Source organism: Salvia hispanica, chromosome 3, assembly GCF_023119035.1.
Source record: "Salvia hispanica cultivar TCC Black 2014 chromosome 3, UniMelb_Shisp_WGS_1.0, whole genome shotgun sequence".
NCBI lineage: Eukaryota > Viridiplantae > Streptophyta > Magnoliopsida > Lamiales > Lamiaceae > Salvia > Salvia hispanica.
Window position 1 is genome coordinate 36,990,959 of NC_062967.1, and position 26,699 is coordinate 37,017,657.

The 26,699-nt window shown below is 37.4% G+C and overlaps 7 protein-coding genes across 14 annotated transcripts; 4 read left to right on the plus strand and 3 right to left on the minus strand.

Moving 5' to 3' along the window:
• The first annotated feature begins 3,020 nt into the window (after window positions 1-3,020).
• LOC125215583 (CDP-diacylglycerol--serine O-phosphatidyltransferase 1-like) lies at window positions 3,021-8,380 on the plus strand. 6 transcript variants are annotated; one of them, XM_048117041.1, is made up of 13 exons: window positions 3,021-3,504; window positions 5,030-5,221; window positions 5,401-5,466; window positions 5,560-5,619; window positions 5,856-5,946; window positions 6,117-6,171; window positions 6,275-6,354; window positions 6,455-6,571; window positions 6,675-6,759; window positions 6,959-7,050; window positions 7,406-7,659; window positions 7,749-7,837; window positions 7,928-8,380. In XM_048117041.1, exons 2-13 carry the CDS (start codon window positions 5,058-5,060, stop codon window positions 8,053-8,055), a joined length of 1,281 nt encoding a protein of 426 aa, XP_047972998.1. In that variant the 5' UTR covers window positions 3,021-3,504; window positions 5,030-5,057; the 3' UTR covers window positions 8,056-8,380. The 6 variants fall into 6 exon arrangements, with proteins under 6 accessions (XP_047972998.1, XP_047972997.1, XP_047972994.1 ...); XM_048117040.1 differs by having other exon boundaries at window positions 3,021-3,500; XM_048117037.1 differs by lacking the exon at window positions 3,021-3,504 and adding an exon at window positions 3,643-4,905.
• Window positions 8,381-8,616: 236 nt separating this feature from the next.
• On the minus strand, window positions 8,617-10,858 carry LOC125215586 (palmitoyl-acyl carrier protein thioesterase, chloroplastic-like). Its single transcript, XM_048117046.1, has 6 exons — window positions 10,464-10,858; window positions 10,225-10,358; window positions 9,989-10,102; window positions 9,740-9,908; window positions 9,607-9,675; window positions 8,617-9,521 (listed from the first exon to the last, which is right to left on the minus strand). The coding sequence occupies exons 1-6, from the start codon at window positions 10,830-10,832 to the stop codon at window positions 9,210-9,212; spliced, it is 1,167 nt and encodes a 388-aa protein (XP_047973003.1). The 5' UTR covers window positions 10,833-10,858; the 3' UTR covers window positions 8,617-9,209.
• A 1,561-nt stretch (window positions 10,859-12,419) lies between these two features.
• Window positions 12,420-14,538, plus strand: LOC125215584. The gene is made up of 4 exons (XM_048117044.1): window positions 12,420-12,572; window positions 12,676-12,769; window positions 13,246-13,455; window positions 13,754-14,538. The coding sequence occupies exons 1-4, from the start codon at window positions 12,498-12,500 to the stop codon at window positions 14,479-14,481; spliced, it is 1,107 nt and encodes a 368-aa protein (XP_047973001.1). The 5' UTR covers window positions 12,420-12,497; the 3' UTR covers window positions 14,482-14,538.
• A 156-nt stretch (window positions 14,539-14,694) lies between these two features.
• Window positions 14,695-16,696, minus strand: LOC125215585 (sec-independent protein translocase protein TATC, chloroplastic-like). Its single transcript, XM_048117045.1, has 4 exons — window positions 16,385-16,696; window positions 15,700-16,007; window positions 15,165-15,455; window positions 14,695-15,065 (listed from the first exon to the last, which is right to left on the minus strand). Exons 1-4 carry the CDS (start codon window positions 16,572-16,574, stop codon window positions 14,856-14,858), a joined length of 999 nt encoding a protein of 332 aa, XP_047973002.1. The 5' UTR covers window positions 16,575-16,696; the 3' UTR covers window positions 14,695-14,855.
• Window positions 16,697-18,168: 1,472 nt separating this feature from the next.
• Window positions 18,169-19,809, plus strand: LOC125210040 (palmitoyl-acyl carrier protein thioesterase, chloroplastic-like). The gene is made up of 6 exons (XM_048109613.1): window positions 18,169-18,553; window positions 18,649-18,782; window positions 18,903-19,016; window positions 19,112-19,280; window positions 19,344-19,412; window positions 19,498-19,809. Exons 1-6 carry the CDS (start codon window positions 18,185-18,187, stop codon window positions 19,807-19,809), a joined length of 1,167 nt encoding a protein of 388 aa, XP_047965570.1. The 5' UTR covers window positions 18,169-18,184.
• A 494-nt stretch (window positions 19,810-20,303) lies between these two features.
• On the minus strand, window positions 20,304-22,574 carry LOC125214342. 3 transcript variants are annotated; one of them, XM_048115332.1, is made up of 5 exons: window positions 22,462-22,574; window positions 22,242-22,335; window positions 21,550-21,759; window positions 20,577-21,332; window positions 20,304-20,476 (listed from the first exon to the last, which is right to left on the minus strand). In XM_048115332.1, exons 1-4 carry the CDS (start codon window positions 22,534-22,536, stop codon window positions 20,605-20,607), a joined length of 1,107 nt encoding a protein of 368 aa, XP_047971289.1. In that variant the 5' UTR covers window positions 22,537-22,574; the 3' UTR covers window positions 20,304-20,476; window positions 20,577-20,604. The 3 variants fall into 3 exon arrangements, with proteins under 3 accessions (XP_047971289.1, XP_047971288.1, XP_047971290.1); XM_048115331.1 differs by having other exon boundaries at window positions 20,304-21,332; XM_048115333.1 differs by lacking the exon at window positions 22,462-22,574 and having other exon boundaries at window positions 20,304-21,332; window positions 21,550-21,764.
• A 1,029-nt stretch (window positions 22,575-23,603) lies between these two features.
• Window positions 23,604-26,575, plus strand: LOC125214341 (protein DETOXIFICATION 12-like). The gene is made up of 7 exons (XM_048115330.1): window positions 23,604-23,912; window positions 24,772-25,316; window positions 25,412-25,498; window positions 25,587-25,643; window positions 25,716-25,954; window positions 26,042-26,247; window positions 26,368-26,575. Exons 1-7 carry the CDS (start codon window positions 23,676-23,678, stop codon window positions 26,419-26,421), a joined length of 1,425 nt encoding a protein of 474 aa, XP_047971287.1. The 5' UTR covers window positions 23,604-23,675; the 3' UTR covers window positions 26,422-26,575.
• The last annotated feature ends 124 nt before the right edge of the window (window positions 26,576-26,699 follow it).

Genomic DNA, 26,699 nt, shown 5'->3' on the forward strand with positions numbered 1-26,699 from the left:
GGTACCTGAGCCCTATCCAACCGAATAGACACCCCTTATCATTCATATACTACTTTGTTAGGATTACATTGATAAAATAGTACTATTATTGATGTTGAATAAAGTCATAAACATAACATCACTCTAATTAAAAAAATGTGAGACACGAGTCCTTGTTTAGATACTGTGTGTATGTTGGGATGTTTGCCACCATAGTAGTGTCTTACTCACATAGCTAGTGAGGGCTTCTTGTACAAAATTGCTAGTTTTGGTAGTTTTGAGAGGTGGAATCGTAATTAAAGGATTCAAGCTTTTCTTGTTACAGTCCAAAATTATTGATTTTGCCGACTTCACATATTATATATTTATTTTTATATCAACCGTGAGCACTACCACCGGTCCTCCGGCCACCATAGTCATCTCCTCCTTTTGGATTGCACCCCTTGCGAGAAAATCCCCTAACGTTGATCATAGCCATTATTTATATGGAATATCTTTCTATTCATCAGGTATAAAAATCACAACAACCACTTCATAACACCACAATTTCTCTCTCGCGCTTCATCCATGTCCAGTCGTCGCTTGCTTCCAGTTGATAGTGTCGCTTCATTTTGATCATAACAATCAACACGCAAGTCAAATATCAAAGCGACATTTTTCGATTCTCAGTTCGATTTTGGTTCCAGTTCGACATGAAATCATGGTCAAAGTCCGGAACCACCTACCAATGGTCCAAGTATAGGATAATCCCTAATTTTAGGGACCACATTTTTCAGTTGAAATGACACTATGAGGACCCCTCTCCCTTTATAATTATTTATATGTTTGGAGGTGTGAAATGTAATTTGTGGTCGGGGATAGGACAACCCTAATTTTCTTTTAACTATTCCAAATTTCCAATACAACTTGACCTTGGATCTTAGATTTGTGATTCCCATAATATTATAAAGTGGTCAAAATCTTATGAATCAGGAGACCATTAAAAATGGGATTAAATAAGTAGATTAAATATCATGAGTTTTAAATTCCACCAAACACATATAGACCAAGTTATTCATAGTGCAAAACGATAATGAGTAGTTAATATATTCCTCAAAAAGGAAAAAAAAAGGACTTATACATAAAAAGTATTCAAAATGCAGTTAGTACCAATTGATTTTTTTTCCCCTACTTATATATATATATATATATATATATATCTATTGTCCTTTAATTCTAACATAATGTTCAAGATTGGACATGCAATTAACTTTGTACATGTGATTAGATGTATGTTTTTATTAGGAAATTGATTAGATGTGTGTGGAATCTAACTTCTGCCATTTTGCTATTAACAATAAACATTTTCGAAGACAACTATCCTATCGACATATGTATAGTCGTTAGTCACTACTTTATATGGTCAACCATCTCTATCTTTAATCACATGGGATCAAATTTTTTTCCCAAAATATTGAATTCTATTCTTTTTTCCAAAGATACATGCCTGTTATTTACAGAAGTGGAAAAATATTTTAATTTAAATTATATGATAATATTCGGATTTATGACCTTCTTGTAGTTCTATATTCGCAAAAAAATTATACTGCCTCCAATTTTTATTAAAGGTATTTAAAAATTTATATCTTGATATAATTAATCATTTTGACTATTCTATTGTACCTCTATATTGGTGAATCATTTTGAGAGCTTACTTAATCAATTTGTTCACGAAGAATGTTCAATCATACACTCTCCAATTTAGTTTTTTGGTAGATACCAATAAATAGTGTGCCCCATTCATAACGTATGGGTGTACAAATACACATATGATCATTCTTTATTGAAATTGTACAATTATTGTACCATATATAATTTGTCAAACGTAGAGAAAATATTCCAAAGTAGGTGCAGTTCATTAAATGAAAAACAGAAAATAGGACAGTACCATAATAGGTCGTATATATGTTAATTATTCCCATCATTTATGAAGGTATAGAATTACAATGATTTCTTGAATAAATTGTCACATGAATTGTCCATTATAGAATTAATTATGTTGCATCTCACAAGCATTTTCATACTTCAATAAATATTTATAGGGCCCAACTATTTAGAAAATGAGAGATTTCGATTTTGGATTAAATTGTACTACTACATTTTCTAATATTGAGATTCGTTTCGCATCTCTCTCAGAATATGAGATCGCACAACATGCATTTAAAAATTTTCATTATAGGGATTTTTTTTGCATTCTTCCCCTTTCTTATTCTTAAAATACGTGAAGTGACCAAGTTGCCTCTTGCCATATCTTCTCTTATTCCATCACATGAACACAAGAGTTCTTTCTCTTTCTCTCTCGTTCTTTTCATTTTCTTTCTTTGTTGCAGTAGAGGGGATGAAATTCGGTCCAATTGTTGATTGGAGCAACAAAGAGAGAAGAAGAAAAGAACGAGAGAGAGAAAGAACTCTTGCGTTCATACGTAAAGAATAACAGAAGATAAGGCAAATAGCAGTTTGGCTAGTTCATGTATTTTGTGAGAAAAGAAATAAGAAAAAAAAGAGAAAAAATTTATCTAAAATAACAAATTTGGCTTATCTCAATCTCATATTCTGAAAAATGTGCGAATTGAATTCAAAATACTGAAAGACCGACCAGTTTATTCAAAAAAACTGAAATCTCTCTTATAAAATAAGTTGAATATAATTATAATTAGATGACATTAATTTTGATGTAGTATAACAGAAGAGTGAGTGTTTTCAATATTATTAGGTGGACATATATGATCAGATTAATGTTGAGATAATGTTAGGTAGAAGTACTCTTGACCCTTAGACTTCAGAATTAATATCGAAACAAATTAAATCGAACCACTCCTACTCACATCCTATAAAAATAATCATATGATAGTATTCGGTTCCTCAAAATTAAATTGACTCGAGGTCGATTTATCATTTGGAGAAAAATTTAAAAGGGCAAAATAGTCATTGTACACTAGCATGGTACAATTTGGGGGCAGAAATTAAATGATTAAATCATTTTCCCCTGAAATCATCGAAATGTCTCCACCGTCGTCTCCACAAAACCAGAGACCCCTCAAACATTTTTTAATTAATTCTCTGCAACTATAAATTAACAACCCCAAATGTTCAAACAACGATTCTCTCTCCTTTCTCTCTCTCTCTCTCTCTCTCTCAATTTGGTTTGACCATCAACGCCACCCTGCCGCCATTGAAACACATACAAAAAAGCTCGAGCTCGCACTTTTCCTCTCCTTCTCTCCGAGACTAAGCAATTCGCCAATTCCACAATTTTCTTCCTGATCTCGTATGTTTATTAAACTAATTTGTAATCCAATCACACACACGCGCACACGAGCGGCGGTGTTGAAGTGAGAGTCGCCTTTTTCCGTAAAAGCGAGCACCTTTTCCTTTCTCTCAAATCGATAAACAGTCTATCCATCTGGAATTTCTGATTGGACGGCTCGGATTCCTCCCTGTCTAATCGTGCAGCTGCGATCGCCTCCCAGCCTTCCACTTACGTGAGTAAGAAGGATACAGTAATGCATAAACATTTGATGCGCTTTCTCTCACCAAATCATTTTTTCGCATCATTAATCACTGCATCTAATCATTTCTGCACGCAATCATTGTTTTCGTTATGCATAATTTTCATATTTTCAGCTAAAAATTGAAGATTCATCTTTCTGTTTCTATTCGTGGAGCTGCTTCTCAATCTCGCCGGACGTGACATTCCGGTTTTTTGGTTGATTTGGCGGTGGTTATTTTTGCAATTTTGATTGAGTTTCAGTAAAAATTTGAGCTTCGAGAGTTTTAGATCGGTGTGCTATATTTGGAGATTTGTTGGTGGTTTTGTGTTTTCCTTTTTTCATTTAACTTGCATGCAGTAAAGTGCTTTACCAAATCAATGTTGGGGATTGTTTGCTTGAGTTTGATAGCGACATCATCAATTTTGATTATTAATAAATAAAATACTATATTTATAAAGGGTACAATAATGATGTTGAAAAGTTGGTTTGTTTTGTACAGATAGACTGTTACTGTACTGTGATCCACGCTTTACTGTTTATGGGTTGCAAATGGAATTTAGGGGCTGTTTTTCATGGCTGTTTAAATTGAGATGATTATTTTTGTTGAAGATTGAGACCAACTCTTTTTTTCTGAGCCTCTGAGTAACTTGCTTGGTTCTCATCTTTTCCAGAGAGACTTGTTCCTTACTGTAGTGTATACTAGATCATTTTTATAGAAACGTTTAATTATAGTTTCATTAGTGGTTATACAGAGACTTATACAAATAAAAGTAGTGGTCAAACTTGATAGATGCAAAGTCTGCAAAGCTAGTTGAGTTGCTTAATGGTTCAAATTTTGAATGATTTGGAAAGAAAGGCTGCAAATCCTAGCGAATGGACTTTGCTGTATGGCTCATTGCATATATTTCATTTGGCATATAAAGGTGCTTTTTTGTGTAGTTCTAGACCACTCAACATTGCACAAATGGTGAGAGGTCTGATTCTAAATTGTAATTTGTGATATAATGTTGAACTTTCAGATTTGGCTGTTGGCATCTTGCTATAGTTTGAATTGACCTGCTCCAGAATGGAATCCGATGTCACCTTTTTATTTAGATAAAAATTGATTGGATTAGTTTTAGTTGTTTAGTGGCTGTCTGATGTGTTAAATTCTTTTCTCTTCTTGAGCATCTTAGCATATGCCATTCAGTGGAAACTTTTGATACCACAGTTTATTCGTGCAATTTCTACGTTCTTCTCTTTGTCAAATTCTAAAGTACTCCAGGGATTGAGCTTGAACACCATAGGCCTCGGACATGTGTGTTGTAACTTTCTTGATTTAGCTTTTTTACATTGAGGTACCGCAAGATACTTAAAAAAGAGAGCAAATCAACAATTCAGGATAGGAATACATGAGGTGGCATAGAACGCCCAGTTCCATTCATCAGTTCATCTCTTGAAAAATATTCTGATACCTTTTCTGTATTAAGGAATATCAAGAGAGTAATTTTTCTTCATGGTTTGTCTATCCTGTGCTGCAGTAGGGGCTCTGAGTACTTGCTATTTGGTATGGAAGTGAACAATCAGAGGAGAGGTAAGCGGAAGGATCTTGTCAGCCATCAAAACGGTGGCATGAGCATATCGGTCATTGAAGATGAGCTTGATCCATGGACCGCGTGGGCTTACAAGCCTCGTACTATTACCCTTTTACTTATTGGCGCATGCTTTCTTGTGTAAGTTAATCATCTCAGTTTGTATTTCGTAATTCTGACTGAACATTGATATAAATAGTGGCATGAAATATCAGAGCCTTCCATATTTTTATTTCTTCATATAAATTGCTTTTGTTTATTAGCTTTTCTAATTCTGAAGTATCAGTATCCTGATCTTGGTATTTGAAAATGCTGTGCAGATGGGTAAGTGGAGCGCTTGACCCTGAAAGTAGCTCGGAAGGAGATTCTATAATGTCTGTGAAAAGGTGTGTTGTACAAAACTTCATTATAGTGCATGCAGGATGTTCCTTTGTTTCTCTTTTCGGGTTCTTAAAAACTTCTTCTTGCTGCTTTGATAGGGGTGTGTGGGCAATGATCGCTGTGTATCTCGCTTATAGCTTGCTACAAGCTCCTTCCACGTGAGTTTTAATGTATATATACTGGAATTTCACGTGTTCTTATTCTGTACTTAGATTCAATATCATGGTGTTAGGTAGATTACTAATAGTTTCTCCATTTTCCAACTGTTTGCTTAACTTTGGGTGGATCCCAAATATTTGTAGCATTTGTACATGGTGCATATTTGTTTATTTGTCTCTGTTTTATTTTATTTCAAACTCTTAAATCTTTTTAAATTTTCTTTCCTTTTTGTCAGAGTGCTAATCCGACCACATCCTGCAATTTGGCGTCTTGTTCATGGAATGGCTGTTATTTACCTTGTTGCTTTAACATTTTTACTGTTCCAGGTCAGTGATTATGCAGCCATTTAGATTTTTTTGCCTATTTTAGCTTGAGATTGTGAATTTTTAGACTAATTTTGGGATTTGACTCAAGCTCACTTCTCATACGAATTATGTATAGCATTTAACAGCTGTTTTAGTAAATTCTGATGAATAAACTTATTCCTTTCCTCCAGAGGCGTGATGACGCCAGGCAATTCATGAAATTCCTGCACCCTGATCTTGGTGTTGGTAAAGACCTGATCCAATTCATGTTTTGATTGTCGGAATATATTTTCGTCACCCTTGTTATTATTCAGCAACAGTATTAATTCTAAGCAATTCCTTTGTGTAGAACTTCCGGAAAGATCATATGGTGTCGACTGCAGAATTTATGTCCCTGAAAATCCAGCAAGCAGGTTTAAGAATGTTTATGTATGTTATCTTTATTCTTCTCAAACAATTCTCTCTCTATTGTGACTTCAACTACTAAATGTGCTCTGAAGCTAGACTCATGTGTTCTATTTGTTTCTAGGACACACTTTTTGACGTATTCGTTGTGGCTCATATCCTTGGGTGGTGGGGAAAAGCTATAATGATTCGCAATCAGCCTCTTTTGTGGGTACTTTCAATTGGGTTTGAGTCACTGGAGGTCATATTTACAATTCTTCCTTTTTTCTACTTATCTTCATCAAGTTGAATGCATGTGCCTCTCTTTTCCCCTAATTTCTGAAGTGATTTAATGGTTTTTTCAGCTAACCTTTCGCCACATGTTGCCAAATTTCAATGAATGCTGGTGGGACAGCATTATTCTTGATATATTAATCTGCAATTGGTTTGGTATGGATCGAGTTTTTCTTTCAATTGCAAGATTATTGTTGTGTCCTTTCTCACTGTTAACACCATAATAGTGGCTGGCCTAACAAATTTCTTCCTACCCCTAAACTTCCATCATGCTCTTTACAAAACCCTCAGATCTTAAATGTTTCATTGTCGACTGTCGAACCTCCGTCATGCCGACTTTTTTTATTTCTAACAGGTATTTGGGCCGGCATGCGTACTGTTCGTTACTTTGATGGCAAAACTTACGAGTGGGTTGGTATAAGCAGGCAGCCAAACATCATTAGCAAAGTAAGTTTGTTTGCAATATGTTCTTGTGAACTTAGTTCCATTTTCTATAATTTGCTATGAGGCATGTTCTATATCACTGTTTTAGTTCTATTAATAATATCTAATCCAGTTCCAGATTTATATACATTATATTATTCATATTTGGCTTAGGCAGTAATGTTTTAGGCCAGAGCAGAATTAGCATCTGCCACTGAAACTCATGCAAAATTTAAGTGGATATTTCTCACTAGCCAAAATGGGCATGCTTGCATCCAGTTAGAGAACTTTCTACTTTCTTTCTCTAGAAAGTAGACGCCCTTGATTTACTTATGGGAACTGTGGCTACAAGAGTAATATAACATATTCGTTTTCTCAGGTGAAAAGAACACTTGGCCAATTTACGCCTGCCATGTGGGATAAAGATGAATGGCATCCTTTTCTTGGTCCAATCCGATTCTTACAAGTTCTCAGTCTTTGCATTGTTTTCTTGACTGTGGAACTCAATACCTTCTTTCTGAAGTTCTGTCTCTGGATTCCTCCCCAAAACCCCCTTATTATATATAGGCTGGTTTTCTGGTGGCTCATCGCAATACCAACAATTCGTGAATATAATAACTACTTACAAGACAGGTAGCTCCTCTTTCTTTGAACATTTTGACTGCATAGAGCAATCTTTTTTGGTTTTTGTCACATTTTTGCCTGATTTCTCTACTTCATAGAAAACCTGCAAAAAAAGTTGGAGCCTTTTGCTGGCTTTCCCTTGCTATCTGCATTATAGAGCTTCTCATCTGTATCAAGTTTGGACATGGTTCGGTTTTCTATTCTAATTGTACTTCACTAGCATTTTCGTTTCGAGTTAAACTTTTCTCTCACTACATGCTATGTAAAACCCTTGCAGGCCTATTTCCTCTTGCCATGCCTACATGGTTGGTTATATTTTGGAGTCTAGTCGGACTTGGACTCTTGATATTCTTGGCTGTGTGGTCATGGCATCTACATCAATCTATGAAGAGAAAGAGGCAATAGGTTAGCTCATTTTCAGTTTCTCGTTGTTCATTGAAGGAAATCTTTATTTTTTCTTCTTTTTTTCTCCTTTCATTAGTCACCCTTGTTGTAAATATACTTCTATAGCTGCAATCGTATTCTCTTCTAGGTTATATCTCTAGGTGATCTTATGTAGATTGTAGACAACCTTAATTCTTTTTACTTCAGGCTCGGCCAAATGTGAAATTTTGTTCACTTAAACGTTCCAATAAAAAAAATTCTCTTGTAAGAATCCATATGCTGTTCGAAAATATTTTAGTTATAATATGAATTTGTGTTTTCTGCTCTATTAAAAGCAGCAGAAAAACAAGTTGTTGTCTAGTAGTCTTTGACGAATCTGGTGTTTCCATCTTAGATAACGCAAAACCTACAGAACCTAAGCAAGCTTGGTATTTGAGTCCCTTTATCAGGACAATTATCAGAATTGTAGGAGTATGTAACTCCTATTCAGTCCTAGTCATATTTCATGAATAGAAACAAATACTTTCTTAGTTTGATATATTCAGATGGTGGGGAGTGATCAATTGCTAACTCGTCATTTAATTGCTAATATCTAATGGCTATTATTGAATTGTAGTTAACAATTAAGCATTGAGTTAGCAATATAACACTCCCCTTCGGATGGTTACATTTACCAACTTTTCTAACACTTTTGCTTCGTTTTCTCCCCTCGTTCTCATCAAACTTTCGTTCTGTACTCGTGATGTTCTCGTATCATTGTACTACTCTGTTCTTCATGCCTTTACTAGTGAGTAGACATGCATGTGCTAATTTTTTTTATTATGATATTTGATAGTGATCATCAATACAGCAATGAATTACTAATTATCTGTGATCCTTCCTGTACAATTATCTTACAAACACACACACACACACACACACGCACACCTACTATTCAAAAATATTTGCTTATAATAGTTTCATGATTCTTGAGCTGTGTCTGCTTCGCTGCTTGCCCCCAGAAAACACGAGTCTCAGCACTGGCACACTACAACTTATTTGCACACAGTTTTCGTTCCGATTTTCCTCACCAGGTGGGAATACGACACGTTTTAGGTTTATGCTTCTTGACATATATTGACTCATGATCCTGGTGATGGTACTGTATTTTCTTTAAAAACAACTGTTATGATTTCTCATGAAGGGAAGAGTTTAGCACCGTGTTTCTTCTCCCTCCATGTTGTCCTCCCCCTTATGATTTCTTCATTTTTGCTCTCCCCCTTTGTCTGAAGCAGATGAGTGTAACTGAGTAGCTTTTGGTTTATGGCTCCTAACAATCCATTTCCTTGAAGGATTTGTGAGGAAACTGTGTGCCCGTTGAGACCGATGTTCTCGTTGAATTGAGGCTCACACAAAGACTGAACCACATCCGAACTCCCACATTCTTTTCTGTATTCTAGGATTATGTCTGAAAGCTGATGCTTCTCCAAGAACTCATCTGGGATTGTCTGATCAAATTGAAAGAGTTAAGAGTTTTATGAGGATTGTAACCGGGCATAACTAGAGCGAGCTTGCACGTTTTTCGAGCTTTACCTCGAGCATCCATCGGAGGTACTTGACGTTGTTAACATGCTGGTTCATGTCCAGATCACTTCTCTTTGGCTGCAGGAAAGAACATGAGTTCAGTTGCTACACTTGTTTGTTAAGGTGTAAAGTTGAAAGATACCTTCAAGTTTGAGCGCACGTAGCGTGCTTTGTCGTCAAGTTTCTCGATCTTTTCTGGGCTCTCTTCCTCTATGGTGTACTTCTCGATGAACCATGGCGCGATCTCGTCCCTCACCTCATCCGGCATCTTCGAAAGACGCCTCGTCTCCTTGTTCATCATCACCCACGTACTGTTGTTCCACCACACATCATATATTAGTATTCATCGAAACAGATCGATACAGACGCCTTGTCTGCTCATTCATCATACCTTGTTGCTCGTACGAATACGATGCCGGTGGCTTGGCTTCTCAGAAGCCAATCTCTCCTCATCCCGTTCTTCCCCGATGCTCCAACCCATGTGTCAATCTCCATCACCTCTCCCCTGTTTTACGCACACACACTCTATCATCACTGACTGTCTGATGGAATGACGATCTCATGACTGTAACCTAGAGAACTACTAGAGTGACGATTTCATGACTGGAATCGAGATCGAGAGATTACCAGATTGGGAAATGATCAACTTGAACTTGCATTCTTGAAACAACCCAAATGAGGTTATTCCTCATCATTCCATGAGTAGCTCCAAATCCATCGCTCAACAGTCCTGACATCCACACATGATTCAGCGCCGTTTCCTACACCAAAAACATAAGCATTCAGACACATCTCCTCTTTCCTCAAAAACATCGAAAAAGACATAGGAATCTCCAAAAAAACCCAACCATCACAATCACAATCACCTGAAGCAAGTTCAAAAGGCTCTCAATGGTGGCAGTTTTATCTGCCCCAACTTCATAAGATCGAATCACCACCGTCTGCCTGTACCCAAATCCCTCATCCACGATCTCGCCATGCCTATACGGATCCACCATCTGTTTCCTCCTCGGAATATTCTGCCGGAGATGCTCCTCCAACACATCCTCATCCACTCCACCGGTACAAGGCATAGGCATCGCATGATCCTGCCTCAACAACCCCATCTTCGCGGCCGCAAGGCTCTTGCTCCCGTTCACCTTCATGCAGTTGAGCTTCTGCTTGCTCGGCTCTCTGCCTCCGCCTATGTAGACGGCGGTTACGGTCATAATTACATGCCGCAGAACACAAGCCATTTGTTCTGTTTTGCTACAAACAGTGGAAAATGTTGTGGAAAATTTAGTTTCCTTGTTTAGTATGATGGTTATATATGTTGTTGGGCGGATAAGCCTAAAAAATTTAATTATTTTATTAATTAAATACAAAGGAAACGAGAAATAGAGCTTTGTTCTATAATATGGTTGTTTTCGAAGGTGTTTATGTGTCAGTTGATTTATGTTTTTTTGTGGAGCTTTGGCGTCTGTACTTAGCACTAATCGTCAGTGTTGAAATGGACATTCCAATATTCGATTTAATTAATCATTTGCTCTCTCTCTGTTTCTCCTCTAACTTTAGTCATAGAATTCCATCATATGTGTTTTTTCTTTATAAACAAAATGTGTTGTGTTTTTATTAAGCGAAATTTCCATTGATGTTCTTAATGGCCATATATAATTGTGAATATTTGAGGTTAATAGAAAAAAATGATTGTTGGAACTTGGAATCATGTGTGATTATGTTATATTTTTGGAAACCTACTCGAGTTAAATTTCTCAGAACCATCAGTCAATGCTGAATTTTTACTACTATTGTGGCAATATTTGGTGATGTGGATAGCTGTTATTCTAAGGTTAAAGATACTATTGGGCAAGATAAATTATGGAATCCACCAAGTTTACATTTAAAAATGATTCAGATTCCATAGTAATTTCCTTCAACTTTTTGACATTTTCTTGTTCTTCACTCTGACTAATTCCATTAAACCTCCTATTTTCATTTTTCAACAACCACAACACTCATCTAGAAGTTCCTACTCAATTAGTGTACAATTTTAGTCTTTAAGTAGCGAGGTATAGAGTTCAAACCCCACTGTTTTTCTTCCCCGAGGTAAAACATGAGCCGATTATGAGGGCGGGGGTGAGAATTTTGCTATATTTGACATTTATTTGAGAAGAATGTGTGATTTAACCTTAAGAATTGGGGATTTTAGTGTATAAATTGAAGAGAATTACACTCAGATTTCATGAGTTATAACACAAGCTATAACTATTTGAAAGACTTGCAAAAATCTTGAATTTTGGTCAAATTATGGTTCGCCCGACAACTTTGAAAACCGAGTATAAAAACCATGAATTCACAGTACATTTTTGCTCAACTTTCCTATGGTCAAATATGTAGTTTTCTATTAGTAATTGATGGCGTGATTGAGTTATGAGTCGGAGTATGTGCTTTGTGAAAATGGGTAAAATTCGCAGCTGATCTCGTCCATATAAAATTTTTCAGATAACAAATCAAATACAAACTGAAATTAGAGATGTGGGAAGATTGAGAAAATGTTAAAATTCATGATTTTTACAACCAATTTTTAAAGTTACGAGACTAATCAGATCTTGAACAAAATTTATGATTTTTTTAATTTGTTTTTTTATAATAATTATTTTTTTAAAAGTGAAAATAATACTATATACTATATCATTGCTTTTTATTTAATGAAAAGCCCAATAGTCAGCCCATTAATGTATTTTATCGATTTTATTAAACAAAGCATATTGAATCCGGATCCGTGTTAATTGACCCATTTTATCGGCCCATTAAAGCTCTGGATTTCATTTGTCGTAAAAAATCACTCAATAAACCCTCAAAATGGAAATTAGCAGCGACGAATTCTACACATAGTGAGTGTGTTTGTGCGCGTATTGGAGATGGGGAAAGCAGCTAGGGAGCAGCTGAATCGAGTTCTGAGTGAGCATCTCAGTACCGTACACGAAACATTACAGGCAATTCATCAATTTTCCTTGGATATTTCGTTGAGAATTTTTCAATTTTGATCGAGCGATGTGGTTTTTCCTTGGATCTTCTGTTAATAGATGCATTATGCAGGTATTGGATCAAACGCCGGCCTCTTCTCTTGAGAAAGTGAGCTGGAAAGAGGTCATTCAGATTGGTGAACAAGTCTCCAAACAAGCTACTATGGGTACTCTGTTTCTTTTATGTTGTTTTGTTTGTTCTGCTTAAACCTAATTTTGGATTTATAATTGGAAGATATTTAGGTTTATGTATGCTGCAATTGTATATTTACTTGAATGGAGGATAATATATTGCTCAAATAGGAAGTTTGGTGTTTAATTATATGTAACTAGATAGAATTTCTGAAGTGATTGCCTTAGCTAAGAATCTGTTACTTTCTGCTTGATTTGCAACATCTTTTGACGTTTGATTCTATGTAATTAGCTCAATTTTCTTCGAAGATTACCTTAACTATCCGTTTCCTTCTGCCTTATTCGGAACATCGTTTGACCTCTATGTAAAGCTATATTTCAAGCTATGCATCTTTTACTTTAGTTGTTTGTGAAGAGTTGATAGCTTGGTTGCATCCGTCGGCAATATTTATTCACACGAGTGTGCGAATCGCAATACTAATTATCTGCATTTATATTGCTTTATGTGTAGTTGGAATGCTGTATACTGGAGAAACTCCTGAAATTAAAGCCCTTGAAGAAAATATGACATCATACTTCAATACTCTACAAGGTTTCCTGTTGCTCTCCCATGGAAGTTCAGTCGGTGCTGGTCCCACTCTCTTGTCGTGCATTCATGGTTCTGTAAAGCAAGTCGTTGACAGCAGTTTCATGCTTTTACAGGGAGCTGTGTCCTCCTATGGTACTCCCCCCCCCCCTCTCTCTCTCTCACACACACACATATTGAGTTAACTCTTGATTCTATAAGAAATGATGCTTTTGTATTATAGACTTATAGTATGATCTCTTCTCAAGTTAACACAAGAATATACCCATTATTCTAGAGATCAAGAATTCTAAGTAACCTATAAAAGTTGTCTTTTACAAAAAATGCACAGTTTTCCCATGCACGAAAGTTGAATCTTCATGATGGTTTCTAGTACTTGTCTTGGTTGCATTGATTAAAATCGTGATGTGGTATTTCTTGAACGAATTTGCAGGGTCATCATCAAATAAAACCCAGAAACTCGCGATCCCACAGCTCGTAGGTACAGTATGGAATGCTTGCTCTGCCCTAAAGAAGACTCCAGCCACAAACGTCACAGCTATTGGACGAGCAATGACACAAGCCACAGTTTCAATGAAGGATGTGCTTCGTGAGATGAAGGAACTGAAGCTAGCTTCCCCTGATTCAGCAGACGAAGCTTCTGCTCACGACTCTACAAAGGGCAAAGAAAAATCCATCTCTGATGCCGATGATGATGATTCCTTTGACGGAGAGTTGGGCAACGACTTGTCTCCTGAAGAAATGAAAATCGTGCAGTTAACAACCAGCATCGTGTCTGAAACTCTTGCGGTAGTTAAGGAGCTAATTCGGTCCATCACTGGATTGCTTCAGCGGGAAAGTGCAGGTGGTGATGCCATCTCAGTAGATTCTCTGGAGAAACTGCTGAAGCTATGCCGTGAAACCGGAATACAGATTGATGAGCTCGGAGCATGCCTTTACCCACCTCAAGAAATCTCCGTGATCAAGGTGGCTCTGGAGAAGATCTCGAGCTTCAGCGATGAATCGGAGACTGAGCTTCGGAATCTTAAGGGCTTCACAGAAGATTTTGGCAAAGCTTGCACCGGTTTGAGAAGCTCGTTAAGACAATTGGAAAACGAACTAGGTTGCTCTAAAGTAGGTGATATTGTCCCAAAATTGGAAAATCTTGCTGTGAGCAGTTGATCAAATCGATTACATGATCAAACTACCTCAAAATTATCATGAATTAGTCTTATATTATTCTCTCTGTCAAAGCTATTGAAGAAAAGCATCTGTAGATTTCTAAAATTTCATTAATTTTGCATATCGAGCTTTAAAATATGTTTGAGAATTACAACTCATTGATTTGTTCTGATTAGCAACCGACTAAGATTTCAGCATTGGTTTGAGCATAACTTGATCAACCAAAATGTAACATTGTATGTAGTGAAACGACGTCACATTTGTTGTTACGTATACAGATTTTAAAGCCGGTATGCATATTCTATGATTCAACCCAAAGAATCTTTATACAAGAACATCGCCAGAAACACCAAAAAGGGTTCGATTCTAACAATTTATCGACCAAGGACCTTGACCATCGTTGCGCCTCCAAGATAGAGACCCATAAGAGGGCCGGCGAGGAGCATCTGAGTTAAAGGATCGGTCGAGGGAGTGAGCACAGCAGCAGCAACCACTGAGCCAACCACCACATATCTCCATATAGACAGCATTTGTGCTGAAGAAACCAAACCCACTTGCCCAAGGAGGAGTTGTATAACAGGGACCTGAAAATCATTCCACAAATGCAAATTTATGAAAACAGACAAAACAACAAATAAATGAGAAAAAAAGTTACAAAATTGACATAAAGAATGAGAGGAAACCTGGAATGACAAGCCTGTGCTGAACATGAGCACAAGCACAAACTCAAAGTACTGATCAATTGACCACAGAGACTCAACCGCCCCATCGGAGTAGTTAATGAAGAACGTCAGAGCGGCTGGAGTGAGAACGAGGTAGGAGAAGACAATGCCTGCGTAGAAGAGGACAGACGAGCCTAGGACAATCGGCCCAAGAAATCTTCTCTCTGCCACTGTTAGACCTGGAAGAACGAAAGCTATGATCTCGTAGAGAATCACAGGGATCCCCAACAGAAGGCCACAGTATCCAGAAACCTGCAAAGATTAAGTCCAAAAAATACGCTAATCAGTCCCATCTGAGTAAAAACTCTCAACTATCAAAACTCATGAATGAAACAGTGATCACATCATTTCTATCACAAACTAACACATAACACAAGAAGTGCCCCAACAGAGTTTGAAGAGCAGGAGAATGAACACAACGAGCTACAAAAATTAAAGAACATCGGTTGTCATACTGAAATTAAACCAATCAAAGGATACGAGGACACAAGCAAACCTTAAGAGATGTGAAGAAAAATTCTCCAGGAGCAAGCTGTAGAAAACGAACGCCTTGTGCACTCATCGGACCTTCAAGGAGCAAGATGAGATCCTTTGAAAAGGCAAAACAACCAACAATGGCAGCCCCCACAGCCAAAACTGAGACAAAAACTCTCTGCCTCAGCTCATCTAAATGGTCGTATATACTCATTTCTACGTCGTCTGGGAGAAGCTCTTTGCTCGGATAAAGAATGTCGTAGATGGAATTTCCTCCATCATCTAACTTGTTGTTTAAGAAAGGATTTTCTTCTGCTTCATTGCTGGAGTCTGCAATTACATAGATAAATCATAAATTCATATACTAATCCAGCTTGTGCTTTAGATACTCGATAAAAATATGCAGTGATGTAATCATCTCTATCAAATCGACAGAACTTTTCTCCAATTATTAATGGATTAAATCATACTAACAAATTGCATAATCATAATTCATATACACAGGAAGAAAGAGATCCGATGATCAAACATCCAAACTGTAAAAAATAGCTAAATATTCAAGTTCTAACTGATTGAATTTTGACTCAAAAACCTAAATCAGAAGCTGGTAACATCCATTACTCAAATCAACTACTATTACCAATTCATATTGAATCTATGAAATTAAACAGAAAAAATAGAAACTCGAAATAAGAGTTTCTACGCACCATTGAAATTGCTGGTTGTAACGATTTCTTGTTGTTTTTGCGTCGCATCTTCAACGGCAGAACAAGACAGTCTGCTGAATCGCTTCCTAGTTGAGAAGCTCCGAGAATTAGGCGGTGTCTGCTTGATGTGCGACAGAGTTGTAGAGAGAGAAAACGAGTTCAAGCATTTGAAATCGAGCGCGGTCGCCATTGTTGGAGGTGGAAGCAGAAACAGAAGCTGGATTTTGGAGAAGATGATTGGTTGTAGTTTGCTTAGGCGGTGATAATTTTCAGTTCATGCTGGCGCAGGACAAGGCGCGTTTTAGTTGAGTAGCACATGGATTTGCTATCGTGCGCTTCCATTTTTTAATGCCTAAATGGTTTCGGTTCGGGTGAAATAAACCGTTTTCGTTTAACCGATTTTATTTTTCGCTTTCTGTTTTTAATAGCAATGCTCATTTTTATCCAATTGAATAAATTCATCTCGAAATTGGCTCATTTTTTGAACTTATGGAAATGAAAGGGTGATGAGTTTTGAATTCTAAACCTTTGAATTTACATACTCCTACCAACAAATTATTTATTTATCAATCTAAATAAATCTAATTCCAAGTTAATTATCGCGGCCAATAGAATCTGTAACCATTGCATATCAGCTATCCACATCACCAAATATTGCCATAATGGTAGCATTTGGCGGATAGACCTGTGAAATTTATCCGCGAGAAAGTTTTGACATGATTCTCACAATCATTTTTTCTTTTAACCTCAAATGTTCAGTCATATATGACCATTAAGAACGTCAACAAGAATTTCGCTTACTATAGTATGGTATTTTTACAAAATTTCTACTAAGAATCTTTCTTGAAAACATCACACATTTTGTTTATAAAGAAAAAAATGCATATAATGGAATCCTCCCTTCTATTTTGATATAGCCTTCTTAAAATCCAATGATGGAAAGAAAGTGAGGGATAATCAAGTCGTTTCAAACTTTAAACTTCTCGTAAAAGATACAAAAACAACAATTAATCAAACTTGATAATTAAAAGATACCTAAACCCTAAACTGAATACAACTCAGTTGATAAGACGCTTTTTTCCAATCAGTAGTTAATGAGTCGAATGACCTAATCCGTATAAGTATGCTGTGTAAGTTGTTGTAACTCAAAGTAAAAAGTGGTCACTAAATGAGTGTGGTTTGCCAGGAAGTAATCACTCAAAAAAAGAAAAGTTATGAAAAACCTTAACACCCCATTCCCGCTTCATAATAATAGTTCCTAATTCATCCTGTGATGACTCAAACATCTAACTTATTGAAAGGAGAAACGTCTTGCTAACTAAACTGCATTCTCTCCATCTCAGCTTGACTCAAAAACACAACAAAGTTCAGTAGACAGAAAAGAAAAAACTTGAATGAAACTAACAGAAACAGACGCAAAATGCAGTTTCATGCAACCGAAAACGCCAAAACCCCCCAAATTTAGAGGAGAAAAAGAGAGTAGCTCATGATTAATTAAATAAAAACTAAACTAATTAAATGAAATGTTTATATGTCCATTTCAACACTGACGATTACAGCAAAGTACAGACGCCAAAGCTCCAAAAAAAAAAACATAAATCAACTGACACAAACAACTTCGAAAACAACCATATTTTAGAACAAAGCTCTATTCCTCGTTCCCTTCTTTTTAAATTAATTTAAAAATAAAGGCTTTAGTCTTTTCCGCCCCACACCTTATAGGCTTATATAACCGTCACACTAAACTAGGAAACTAAATTTCCACAACATTTTCCCACTGTTTGTAGCAAAACAGAACAAATGGCTTGTGTTCTGCGGCATGTAATTATGACCGTAACCGCCGTCTACATAGGTGGAGGCGGAGAGCCGAGCAAGCAGAAGCTCAACTGCGTGAAGGTGAACGGGAGCAAGAGCTTCACGGCCGCGAAGATGGGCGTTTTAAGGCAGGACCACGCGATGCCTATGCCTTGTACCGGTGGAGTGGATGAAGACGTGTTGGAGGAGCATCTCCGGCAGAATATTCCGAGGAGGAAGCAGATGGTGGATCCGTATCGGCACGGGGAGATGGTGGAGGAGGGAGTTGGGTACAGGCAGACTGTGGTGATTCGGTCTTATGAAGTTGGGGCAGATAAGACTGCCACCATTGAGAGCCTTTTGAACTTGCTTCAGGTGATTGTGATTGTGATGGTTGGGGTTTTGTTGGAGATTCCTATGTTTTTGAGGAAAGAGGAGATGTGTCTGAATGCTTATGTTTTTTGGTGTAGGAAACGGCGCTGAATCATGTGTGGATGTCAGGACTGTTGAGCGATGGATTTGGAGCTACTCATGGAATGATGAGGAATAACCTCATTTGGGTTGTTTCAAGAATGCAAGTTCAAGTTGATCATTTCCCAATCTGGTAATCTCTCGATCTCGATTCCAGTCATGAAATCGTCACTCTAGTAGTTCTCTAGATTACATTCATGAGATCGTCATTCCATCGAACAGTCACTGATGATAGAGTGTGTGCGTAAAACAGGGGAGAGGTGATGGAGATCGACACATGGGTTGGAGCATCGGGCAAGAACGGGATGAGGAGAGATTGGCTTCTGAGAAGCCAAGTCACCGGGATTGTATTCATCCGTGCAACGAGGTACGATGAGCGAACAAACGAGGCGTCTGTTTTGATTTGTTTCAATCTATTTCGATGCATACTAAGATGATATGTGATGTGTGGTGGAACAATAGTACGTGGGTGATGATGAACAAGGAGACTAGGCGTCTGTCGAAGATGCCGGATGAGGTGAGGGACGAGATTGCGCCATGGTTCATCGAGAAGTACGCCATAGAGGAAGAGAGCCCGGAAAAGATCGAGAAACTTGACAACAAAGCGCGCTATGTGCACTCGAACTTGAAGGTTTCTTTCAACTTACACCTTAACAAACAAGTGTAGCAACTGAACTCATGTTCTTTCCCGCAGCCAAAGAGAAGTGATCTGGACATGAACCAGCATGTTAACAACGTCAAGTACCTCCGATGGATGCTCGAGGTAAAGCTCAAAAAACGTGCAAGCTCGCTCTAGTTATGCCCAGTTACAATCCTCATAAAACTCTTAACTCTTTTAATTTGATCAGACAATCCCAGATGAGTTCTTGGAGAAGCATCAGCTGTCAGAGATGGTCCTAGAATACAGAAAAGAATGTGGGAGTTCGGATGTGGTTCAGTCTCTGTGTGAGCCTCAATTCAACGAAAACATCGGTGTCAATGGGCACTCAGTGTCATCACAATTCCTTCAAGGTAATGGATTGTTAGGAGCCATAAACCAGAGGCCACTCAGTTACACTCATCTGCTCCAGACAAAGGGGGAGAGCAAAAATGAAGAAATCGTGAGGGCAAGAACAACATGGAGGGAGAAGAAACACAGTGCTAAACCGTTCCCTTCATGAGTAATCATCACAACTTTTTTTCAAAAACATTTCAGGATCATCACCAGGATCATAAGTCAATATATGTCAAGAAGCATAAACCTAAAACCCATCGTATTCCCGCCTGGTGAGGAATATTGAAATGAAAACCGCGTGCAAATAAGTGTAGCGTGACATTGCTGAGACTGATGTTATATGGGGGCAAGCAGCAAAGCAGACATAGCTCAAGAATCATGGAAGTAATACAAGCAGTATGTGTGTATGTGTTTATCATACTAGTGCAGTAAAGATCACAGAAATTTGTAATTAATTGTTGTATTGGTGATCACTGTCAAATATGAGTAAACAAACAAATTTAGCACATAGATGTCTGCTCACTATTAAAGCCATGGGGAACAGCATAGTTCAATGATACAAGAACATCACAAGTAGACAATGAAAGGTTAGATGGGAACGTAGGGGTAAAAATGAAGCTATAAGTGATAGAAAAGTTGGTAGACGTAAACATTAGTATATCAAACTAAGAAAATATTTGTTTATATTCATGAAATATGACTAGGACAGCTTAGAGTTTTGTAATACAATTCTGATATTTAGACTGAAGACGGGGACTCAAATACCAAGCTGTTCCCCTAGGTTCTGTAGCTTTTGTGAATATCTTAGATGGAATCACCGGCTTCATCATAGACTACTAGACAAAAATGGGTTTTCTGCTGTTTTTAATAAAGCAGAGAACACGATTTCATATTATAACCAAAAGTATTTTCTAATAGAGTATGGATACTTACACGTAGGTTGATAATGTAATCGAATTGATTAGCTGCTCACGACAAGATTCTCCAATTTTGGGACAAGATCACCAACGTTAGAACAACCTATTTCAGTTCCCAATAGTCTCAATGAGCTTCTCAAACTGGTGCAAGCTTTACCGAAGTCTTCTGTAAAGCCTTTAAGGTTCCGAAGCTCCGTCTCAGTTTCATTGCTGAAGCGCGAGATCTTCTCAAGAGCCACCTTGATATCAGAGATTTCTTGTGGCGGGTAAAGGCATGCTCCGAGCTCATCAATCTGTACTCCAGTTTCTTGGCATAGCTTCAGCAGTTTCTCTAGAGAATCTACTGAGATGGCGCCATCACCTGCACTTTCCTGCTGAAGTAATACAGTGATGTATCGAATTAGTTCCTTAACTACCGCGAGAGTTTCAGACACAATGCTGGTTGTCAAATGCACGATTTTCATCTCTTCAGGAGACAAGTCGTTGCCCAACTCTTCGTCAAAGGAATCATCATCATCATCATCAGAGATGGATTTGCCTTCGCCTTTTGTAGAGTCATGAATAGAAGCTTCGTCCGCTGAATCAGATGATGCTGGCTTCAGTTCCTTCATCTCGCGAAGCACATCCTTCATTGAAACTGCGGCTTGTTTCATTGCTCGTCCAATAGCTGTAACGTTAGTGACTGGAGTCTTCTTCAGGGCAGAGCAAGCGTTCCATACTGCGCCTACGAGCTGTGGGATCGTGAGTTTCTGGGTTTTATTTGATGATGACCCTGTAAATCAAGAATACCTCATCATGATTCTAATCAATTCCACCTAGAAAAGTATGGAGTACTAAAATCCATCATGAAGCTTCAACTTCCTGACACGAGAAAACTGTGCACTTCTTTATATATATGCATCATATTAAGAAAAGTTAAAGCATCATTTCTTACAGAATCAAGATGGAGCTATCTCAACATGTGTGTGTGTGTGAGAGAGAGAGAGTACCATAGGAGGACACAGCTCCCTGTAATAGCATGAAACTGCTGTCAACGACTTGCTTTACAGATCCATGAATGCACGACAAGAGAGTGGGACCTGCGCCGACTGAACTTCCATGGGAGAGTAACAGGAAGCCTTGTAAAGTATTGAAGTATGCTGCCATATTATCTTCAAGGACTTTAATTTCAGGAGTTTCTCCAGTATACAGCATTCCAACTACCCTTAAAGCATTATAAATGCAGGCGATTAGTATTGCACACAGCACAAGTGTGGACTATATTTCCTAAATGTGGCTCTCATCCAAACGAAACAATGAATGCAACCAAGCTATTAACTCTTCACAAAGACAACCAACTAAAGAAAATGAATGCTTCGTGTTCTATCAGAGTCACGCTCAACTTATCACTGGTTCCAGTTATTAGGTCACTATGATCATTAGCTACTCATTGATGCATAGTTTGGGATAATGCTTTATACAGAGCTCAAAGGATGCTTCAAATCAGGCAGAGGAAACCGACACTTAGAATTTTAGCGAATTACATATAATCAAACATCAAACTTCCTACTTGAGCGATATATCAGTCTTTAATCCCGTAATTATACAATTGCAGCATACATAAACCTAAATATCTTCCAATTATAAATCCAAAATTAGGTTTAAGCAGAACAAACATAACAACATAAAAGAAACAGAGTACCCATAGTAGCTTGTTTGGAGACTTGTTCACCAATCTGAATGACCTCTTTCCAGCTCACTTTCTCAAGGGAAGAGGCAGGCGTTTGATCCAACATCTGCATAATGCATCTATTAAATAAATAAAGCACACAAAACAATAGCTCAAAATCGACAAATTCTCAACAAGTATTCAACTTCAGATAAAAAAGGAAAAGGAAAAGGAAAATTCATGAATTGGTTACCTGAAAAGTTTCGCGTGCGGTATTGAGATGCTCAATCAGAACTCGATCCAGCTGCTCCGTAGCTGCTTTCCCCATCTCCACCGCGCGCACAATCACACTCCCTTTGTGTACAATTCTACGCTTCTAATTTCAATTTTGAGGGTTTATAAATGTGAATATTTTATGACAAATTCGGATTTTAATGGGCCGACTAATTTTATTTACAAGTATGATTTTTATTCGAAAATGTGATATATTTGAAATTTTAAATTTATAATTAATTAATTAACTAATTGACGTAATAAATAAATAAATAAATTTAACGTAACGATTGAAATAAAATTTCTTTATGAAAATATTGATAAAATAACAATAATAAGATATCTATAATTGCAAATTTATATTTAGATTGTCTGATAAGAGTATAATTAAAAACACATACTTCCTCCTTCAGCCATAATAGACTTTTAGTTTCACTCCACTTGAGTTTTAAGAAAATATATTAAAAAGTGAATGGAAAAATTAATAGAATGTGAAGTCCATATAATTTGAAAAAAGTTATTTAACTAATTATAGTATTAATACGATTTCGTGTAAAAATAAATAATCTCAAACTAAAATGCAAATAATTCCTGTAATAGGAATATAAGACCTAAATCATGAATTCTATGGCTGAATTGCTCGTACCAATTGATTCTTCAAAGAATCATGGATGGCTCGTGACTTTTTCACGCGATGTTTTGGTACTCTACCGCTGATTTTATTATCTGTTTACCGAACTCGTTTTTCGACCTTTATTTACTTATCGAATAATATATGACTCGACAAGAACAAAGATATCCACAATTTTGATTTAATTATGTCTTGTTTCGTTTCTTTAAGAAACTTTGATTATTTTAAATTATTTGTTATTAATATAATGTTCCCGTAAAATTCAAAATCTCACTACTCAATACAAAATATAAAAAAACATGAAAAATAATAAATATAAATAATATAAGTATTTATGAATGAATTACTTTTAGATACATGAACAAGGCTTAAAATTTAAATACTTGTGGATGCATGGTTGTAGTCAACACCAAATAATGGTATGTAAGTAAATTAAAATGTTTATTACTGGAGTAGACAACTAGACATCACACTAGAAAAGAACAAACATTAAATCCAAACGAATTTGTATTTAACGAAACACATATTCTGGTGAAGGAGAGAGAGAGAGTGAGGAGGCAAAAATGGAGGAGGGATTGCTGGTGAAGGAGAGATTTGCAGAGACAAGCACGAGATGGGGAGAAATAAGGGAAGAGATGAAGAGATTGGGATATGTAGCAGGGCCTATGGTGGCTGTCACTCTTTCATTTTACTTGCTTCAAGTTATATCACTCATGATGGTTGGCCATTTAGGTGAACTCGCTCTCTCCGGCACCTCCATCGCCGTCTCTCTCGCCGGAGTCACCGGCTTCAGCCTTCTTGTATTCACTTCTATCTTCAAAATCCAATCTTTTTTTAGTAGCGCTTCTTGTTTTGGCTTTTGGTACTGTTTGATTATATTAGTATCTGATTTTAGGCTAAGTTTGTTGAAGTTGTAGTTTAAGCATAAACTTGATTTTTGTACTGATTTAGATTAGATATGGAAAAGTAGCATCACAGACCTAATTTTGAACAAACTTTTATGAGTCATTCATAGTCTTCGTTCACTAGTTGTGTGAGTCATCATGTCATGGAAAAAGTTTCCTAATTTGCCATTATTCATTTAAAGTGATTGCTCAATTATTGTAGTACTTGTGTTTCATGGATTAGTATATAGTGGTGCCAAATGAATGTCATTTTCATGCTTTTATCCAAGAAAAGCTGTGTGGAGTGATTATGATGAACTGAGTTTAAACCAAGGGTGTTAGATGTCCCTTGATTTCAATGTGGTTGGTTACATTTAACGTTTTCTTGCAAGACAATGAACACGTGCTAGTGGCCGGGAAAAGTCTGAGATTCGATGATTTAAGAGAACATCTTTGTGTTAAAGAGAATCTTTGTTCATAGCAACCTTGATTTGTTGGACAATTTTTTTAGTGTAGTTTTTTCTTCCGTCGAAAAGCGATTCATCACAAAAGTTATTGAAAATCATGCCTTAAGTTTCCTCAGACTCTCTGATTGCAGAGTGGTCATATCCTTAATGAATTGGATGGTGTTTGGTTTGGTGGATGAGATAGAAAAGTTTGATGAGATTGATAGAATTGGAGAATTAAAAAGTTGCATTATCCATCGCGTGCTAAAAAATCATGCCTTATCACTCCCTCTCCCTTCTGACTTATGTTTTGATGTGTGGTGCAACAGTTGGGAATGGCCAGTGCTCTAGAGACGATAAGTGGACAAGCGTTCGGAGCTCAACAATACGAGAAAATAGGAACTCAGACTTACACCGCCATCGTCTCTCTGATCCTAGTCTGCATCCCCGTATCCCTTCTGTGGGCAAACGTGGAGTCTCTCCTCAAACTGGCTGGCCAAGATCCTAGTATATCTCATGAAGCCGGAAAGATGGCGATATGGCTCATTCCCGCACTCTTCGCCTACGCCATCCTTCAGCCTCTCATCCGCTACTATCAAATGCAAAGCATGATCCGTCCCATGCTCGTGAGTTCCTGCATCACTCTCTGCTTCCACACGCCACTATGCTGGGCGCTGGTCTATAAATCTGAGCTGGGAAACATTGGAGGCGCAATCGCCATGGATGTTTCAATTTGGTTGAATGTTTCTATCCTGAGTTTGTACATGAAGTACTCCCCTCATTGCACGAAAACTCGTTCGCCATTTTCAATGGAGATTTTTGCAGGGATGGGAGTGTTTTTCAAGTTTGCAATCCCTTCTTCTACCATGATTTGGTAATAAACTTTCACTTGTCTATAACTGCATTTATTACAACACTGTGCTTCTAAATGTTACTAATATAACAGTTTCGTTTTTTGAAATTTCGTAGTCTTGAATGGTGGTCATTTGAGCTACTAATCCTGTTTTCCGGGCTATTACCAAATCCGCAGCTTGAAACCTCAGTGCTTTCTGTATGGTAAGCTGTTCCTAAATTCTCAAAAATCATAGTGTTTTTTTCCTTTGAGTTTCAACTATTTCTAACTCTTTGTTGCTTGTGTTTACAGCTTAAGTACCATTGGTACACTTTACTCAATTCCATATGGTTTGGCTTCTGCAGCAAGGTAGGTAGATTTTACAGTTCATTTACTATGGTTAATCTTTAGCTCTGGTTAAACTTATTTTCAACTATGCAGCACTCGGATATCAAACGAGCTGGGAGCTGGGAGGCCACAGGGGGCGCGTCTATCTGTCATTGCTCTATCGCTCCTTGCAGCAGTGAATGCATTCGTCGTGAGCCTCAGCATCTTTGCTAGTAGAAATGTTTTTGGCTATATTTTCAGCAATGAGAAGGAAGTTGTGGAGTACGTGACAATGATGGCTCCTCTTGTTTGCTTATCGATTATAGCAGATTGTGTACAAGGAGTCCTTTCAGGTAAAAGGCGATGTTTGATTTGATGACTGAGATAGATATGATTGTTATGATCAACAACTTGCTTAACTCCATCTCTCTCTCTCACAGGTGTTGCAAGGGGTTGTGGTTGGCAGCATATTGGTGCTTATATCAATCTTGCAGCATTCTATCTCTTTGGGCTTCCAATTGCAGCTGCATTGGGTTTTTGGCTGGATTGGAGGGGAAAGGGGCTCTGGACTGGGGTGTTGTGTGGCGCGACGCTGCAGTCTTTGATGCTTGCGGTTATTACAGCTCTCACGAACTGGGAGAAACAGGTATTCCTCTTCGTTTCTTCTTCTCCTTCTTCGTCGTGTTCATTTTCGTATTATCACCAGTGTTGTTTGTCATTTCTCAGAAGAAATTGTATTGATTGTGATGAATTCTACACTTTGCAGGCAGCAAAGGCAAGGGAGAGGCTATTTCATGAGGAGTCTGAGAATGATGGCTAACATGAAGAAAAAGGAATTTAAATTTCAAGAATGATTCATATGAAACCAATTCTTATATCTCTATGGAGGAGTTTCAACTTTTAGAACAATTCTACTAGAAACGGTTATCTTGAATTGAGATGTGACATGCAAAAATACAAATTTATTTGAATCACATAAGGAGCATAATTTAAATTTGACTACATTCAACAAAATTCCACACTACACTCCAAGATAAAGTTACGTACATTACACAAATGTTAGTAGAAGCAAAAGAAAGGGAGCAATTATTTATGTAT

Bases quoted from the DNA above. Each gene is read 5' to 3' on its own strand.
- LOC125215586 (XM_048117046.1), bottom strand. From the start codon at position 10,832: ATGGCTTGTGTTCTGCGGCATGTAATTATGACCGTAACCGCCGTCTAC. The intron at 10,359-10,463 runs GTGATTGTGATT...TTTTTGGTGTAG, and splicing joins GCCTTTTGAACTTGCTTCAG to GAAACGGCGCTGAATCATGT. The intron at 9,522-9,606 runs GTAAAGCTCGAA...CAATTTGATCAG, and splicing joins ACCTCCGATGGATGCTCGAG to ACAATCCCAGATGAGTTCTT.
- LOC125215585 (XM_048117045.1), bottom strand. From the start codon at position 16,574: ATGGCGACCGCGCTCGATTTCAAATGCTTGAACTCGTTTTCTCTCTCT. The intron at 16,008-16,384 runs GTGCGTAGAAAC...ATGTAATTGCAG, and splicing joins TACAACCAGCAATTTCAATG to ACTCCAGCAATGAAGCAGAA. The intron at 15,066-15,164 runs GTTTCCTCTCAT...AATGATTTTCAG, and splicing joins GCACAGGCTTGTCATTCCAG to GTCCCTGTTATACAACTCCT.
- LOC125215583 (XM_048117037.1), top strand. The intron at 5,947-6,116 runs GTCAGTGATTAT...CCTTTCCTCCAG, and splicing joins TAACATTTTTACTGTTCCAG to AGGCGTGATGACGCCAGGCA. The intron at 6,572-6,674 runs GTCATATTTACA...TGGTTTTTTCAG, and splicing joins TTGGGTTTGAGTCACTGGAG to CTAACCTTTCGCCACATGTT.
- LOC125210040 (XM_048109613.1), top strand. From the start codon at position 18,185: ATGGCTTGTGTTCTGCGGCATGTAATTATGACCGTAACCGCCGTCTAC. The intron at 19,017-19,111 runs GTACGATGAGCG...GTGGAACAATAG, and splicing joins GTATTCATCCGTGCAACGAG to TACGTGGGTGATGATGAACA. The intron at 19,281-19,343 runs GTTTCTTTCAAC...TCTTTCCCGCAG, and splicing joins ATGTGCACTCGAACTTGAAG to CCAAAGAGAAGTGATCTGGA.
- LOC125214341 (XM_048115330.1), top strand. From the start codon at position 23,676: ATGGAGGAGGGATTGCTGGTGAAGGAGAGATTTGCAGAGACAAGCACG. The intron at 25,499-25,586 runs GTAAGCTGTTCC...TTGTGTTTACAG, and splicing joins ACCTCAGTGCTTTCTGTATG to CTTAAGTACCATTGGTACAC. The intron at 25,955-26,041 runs GTAAAAGGCGAT...TCTCTCTCACAG, and splicing joins TGTACAAGGAGTCCTTTCAG to GTGTTGCAAGGGGTTGTGGT.
- LOC125215584 (XM_048117044.1), top strand. From the start codon at position 12,498: ATGGGGAAAGCAGCTAGGGAGCAGCTGAATCGAGTTCTGAGTGAGCAT. The intron at 12,573-12,675 runs GCAATTCATCAA...TGCATTATGCAG, and splicing joins CCGTACACGAAACATTACAG to GTATTGGATCAAACGCCGGC. The intron at 12,770-13,245 runs GTACTCTGTTTC...CTTTATGTGTAG, and splicing joins CTCCAAACAAGCTACTATGG to TTGGAATGCTGTATACTGGA.
- LOC125214342 (XM_048115332.1), bottom strand. From the start codon at position 22,536: ATGGGGAAAGCAGCTACGGAGCAGCTGGATCGAGTTCTGATTGAGCAT. The intron at 22,336-22,461 runs GTAACCAATTCA...TGCATTATGCAG, and splicing joins CCGCACGCGAAACTTTTCAG to ATGTTGGATCAAACGCCTGC. The intron at 21,333-21,549 runs GTACTCTCTCTC...CTTGATTTACAG, and splicing joins GGGAGCTGTGTCCTCCTATG to GGTCATCATCAAATAAAACC.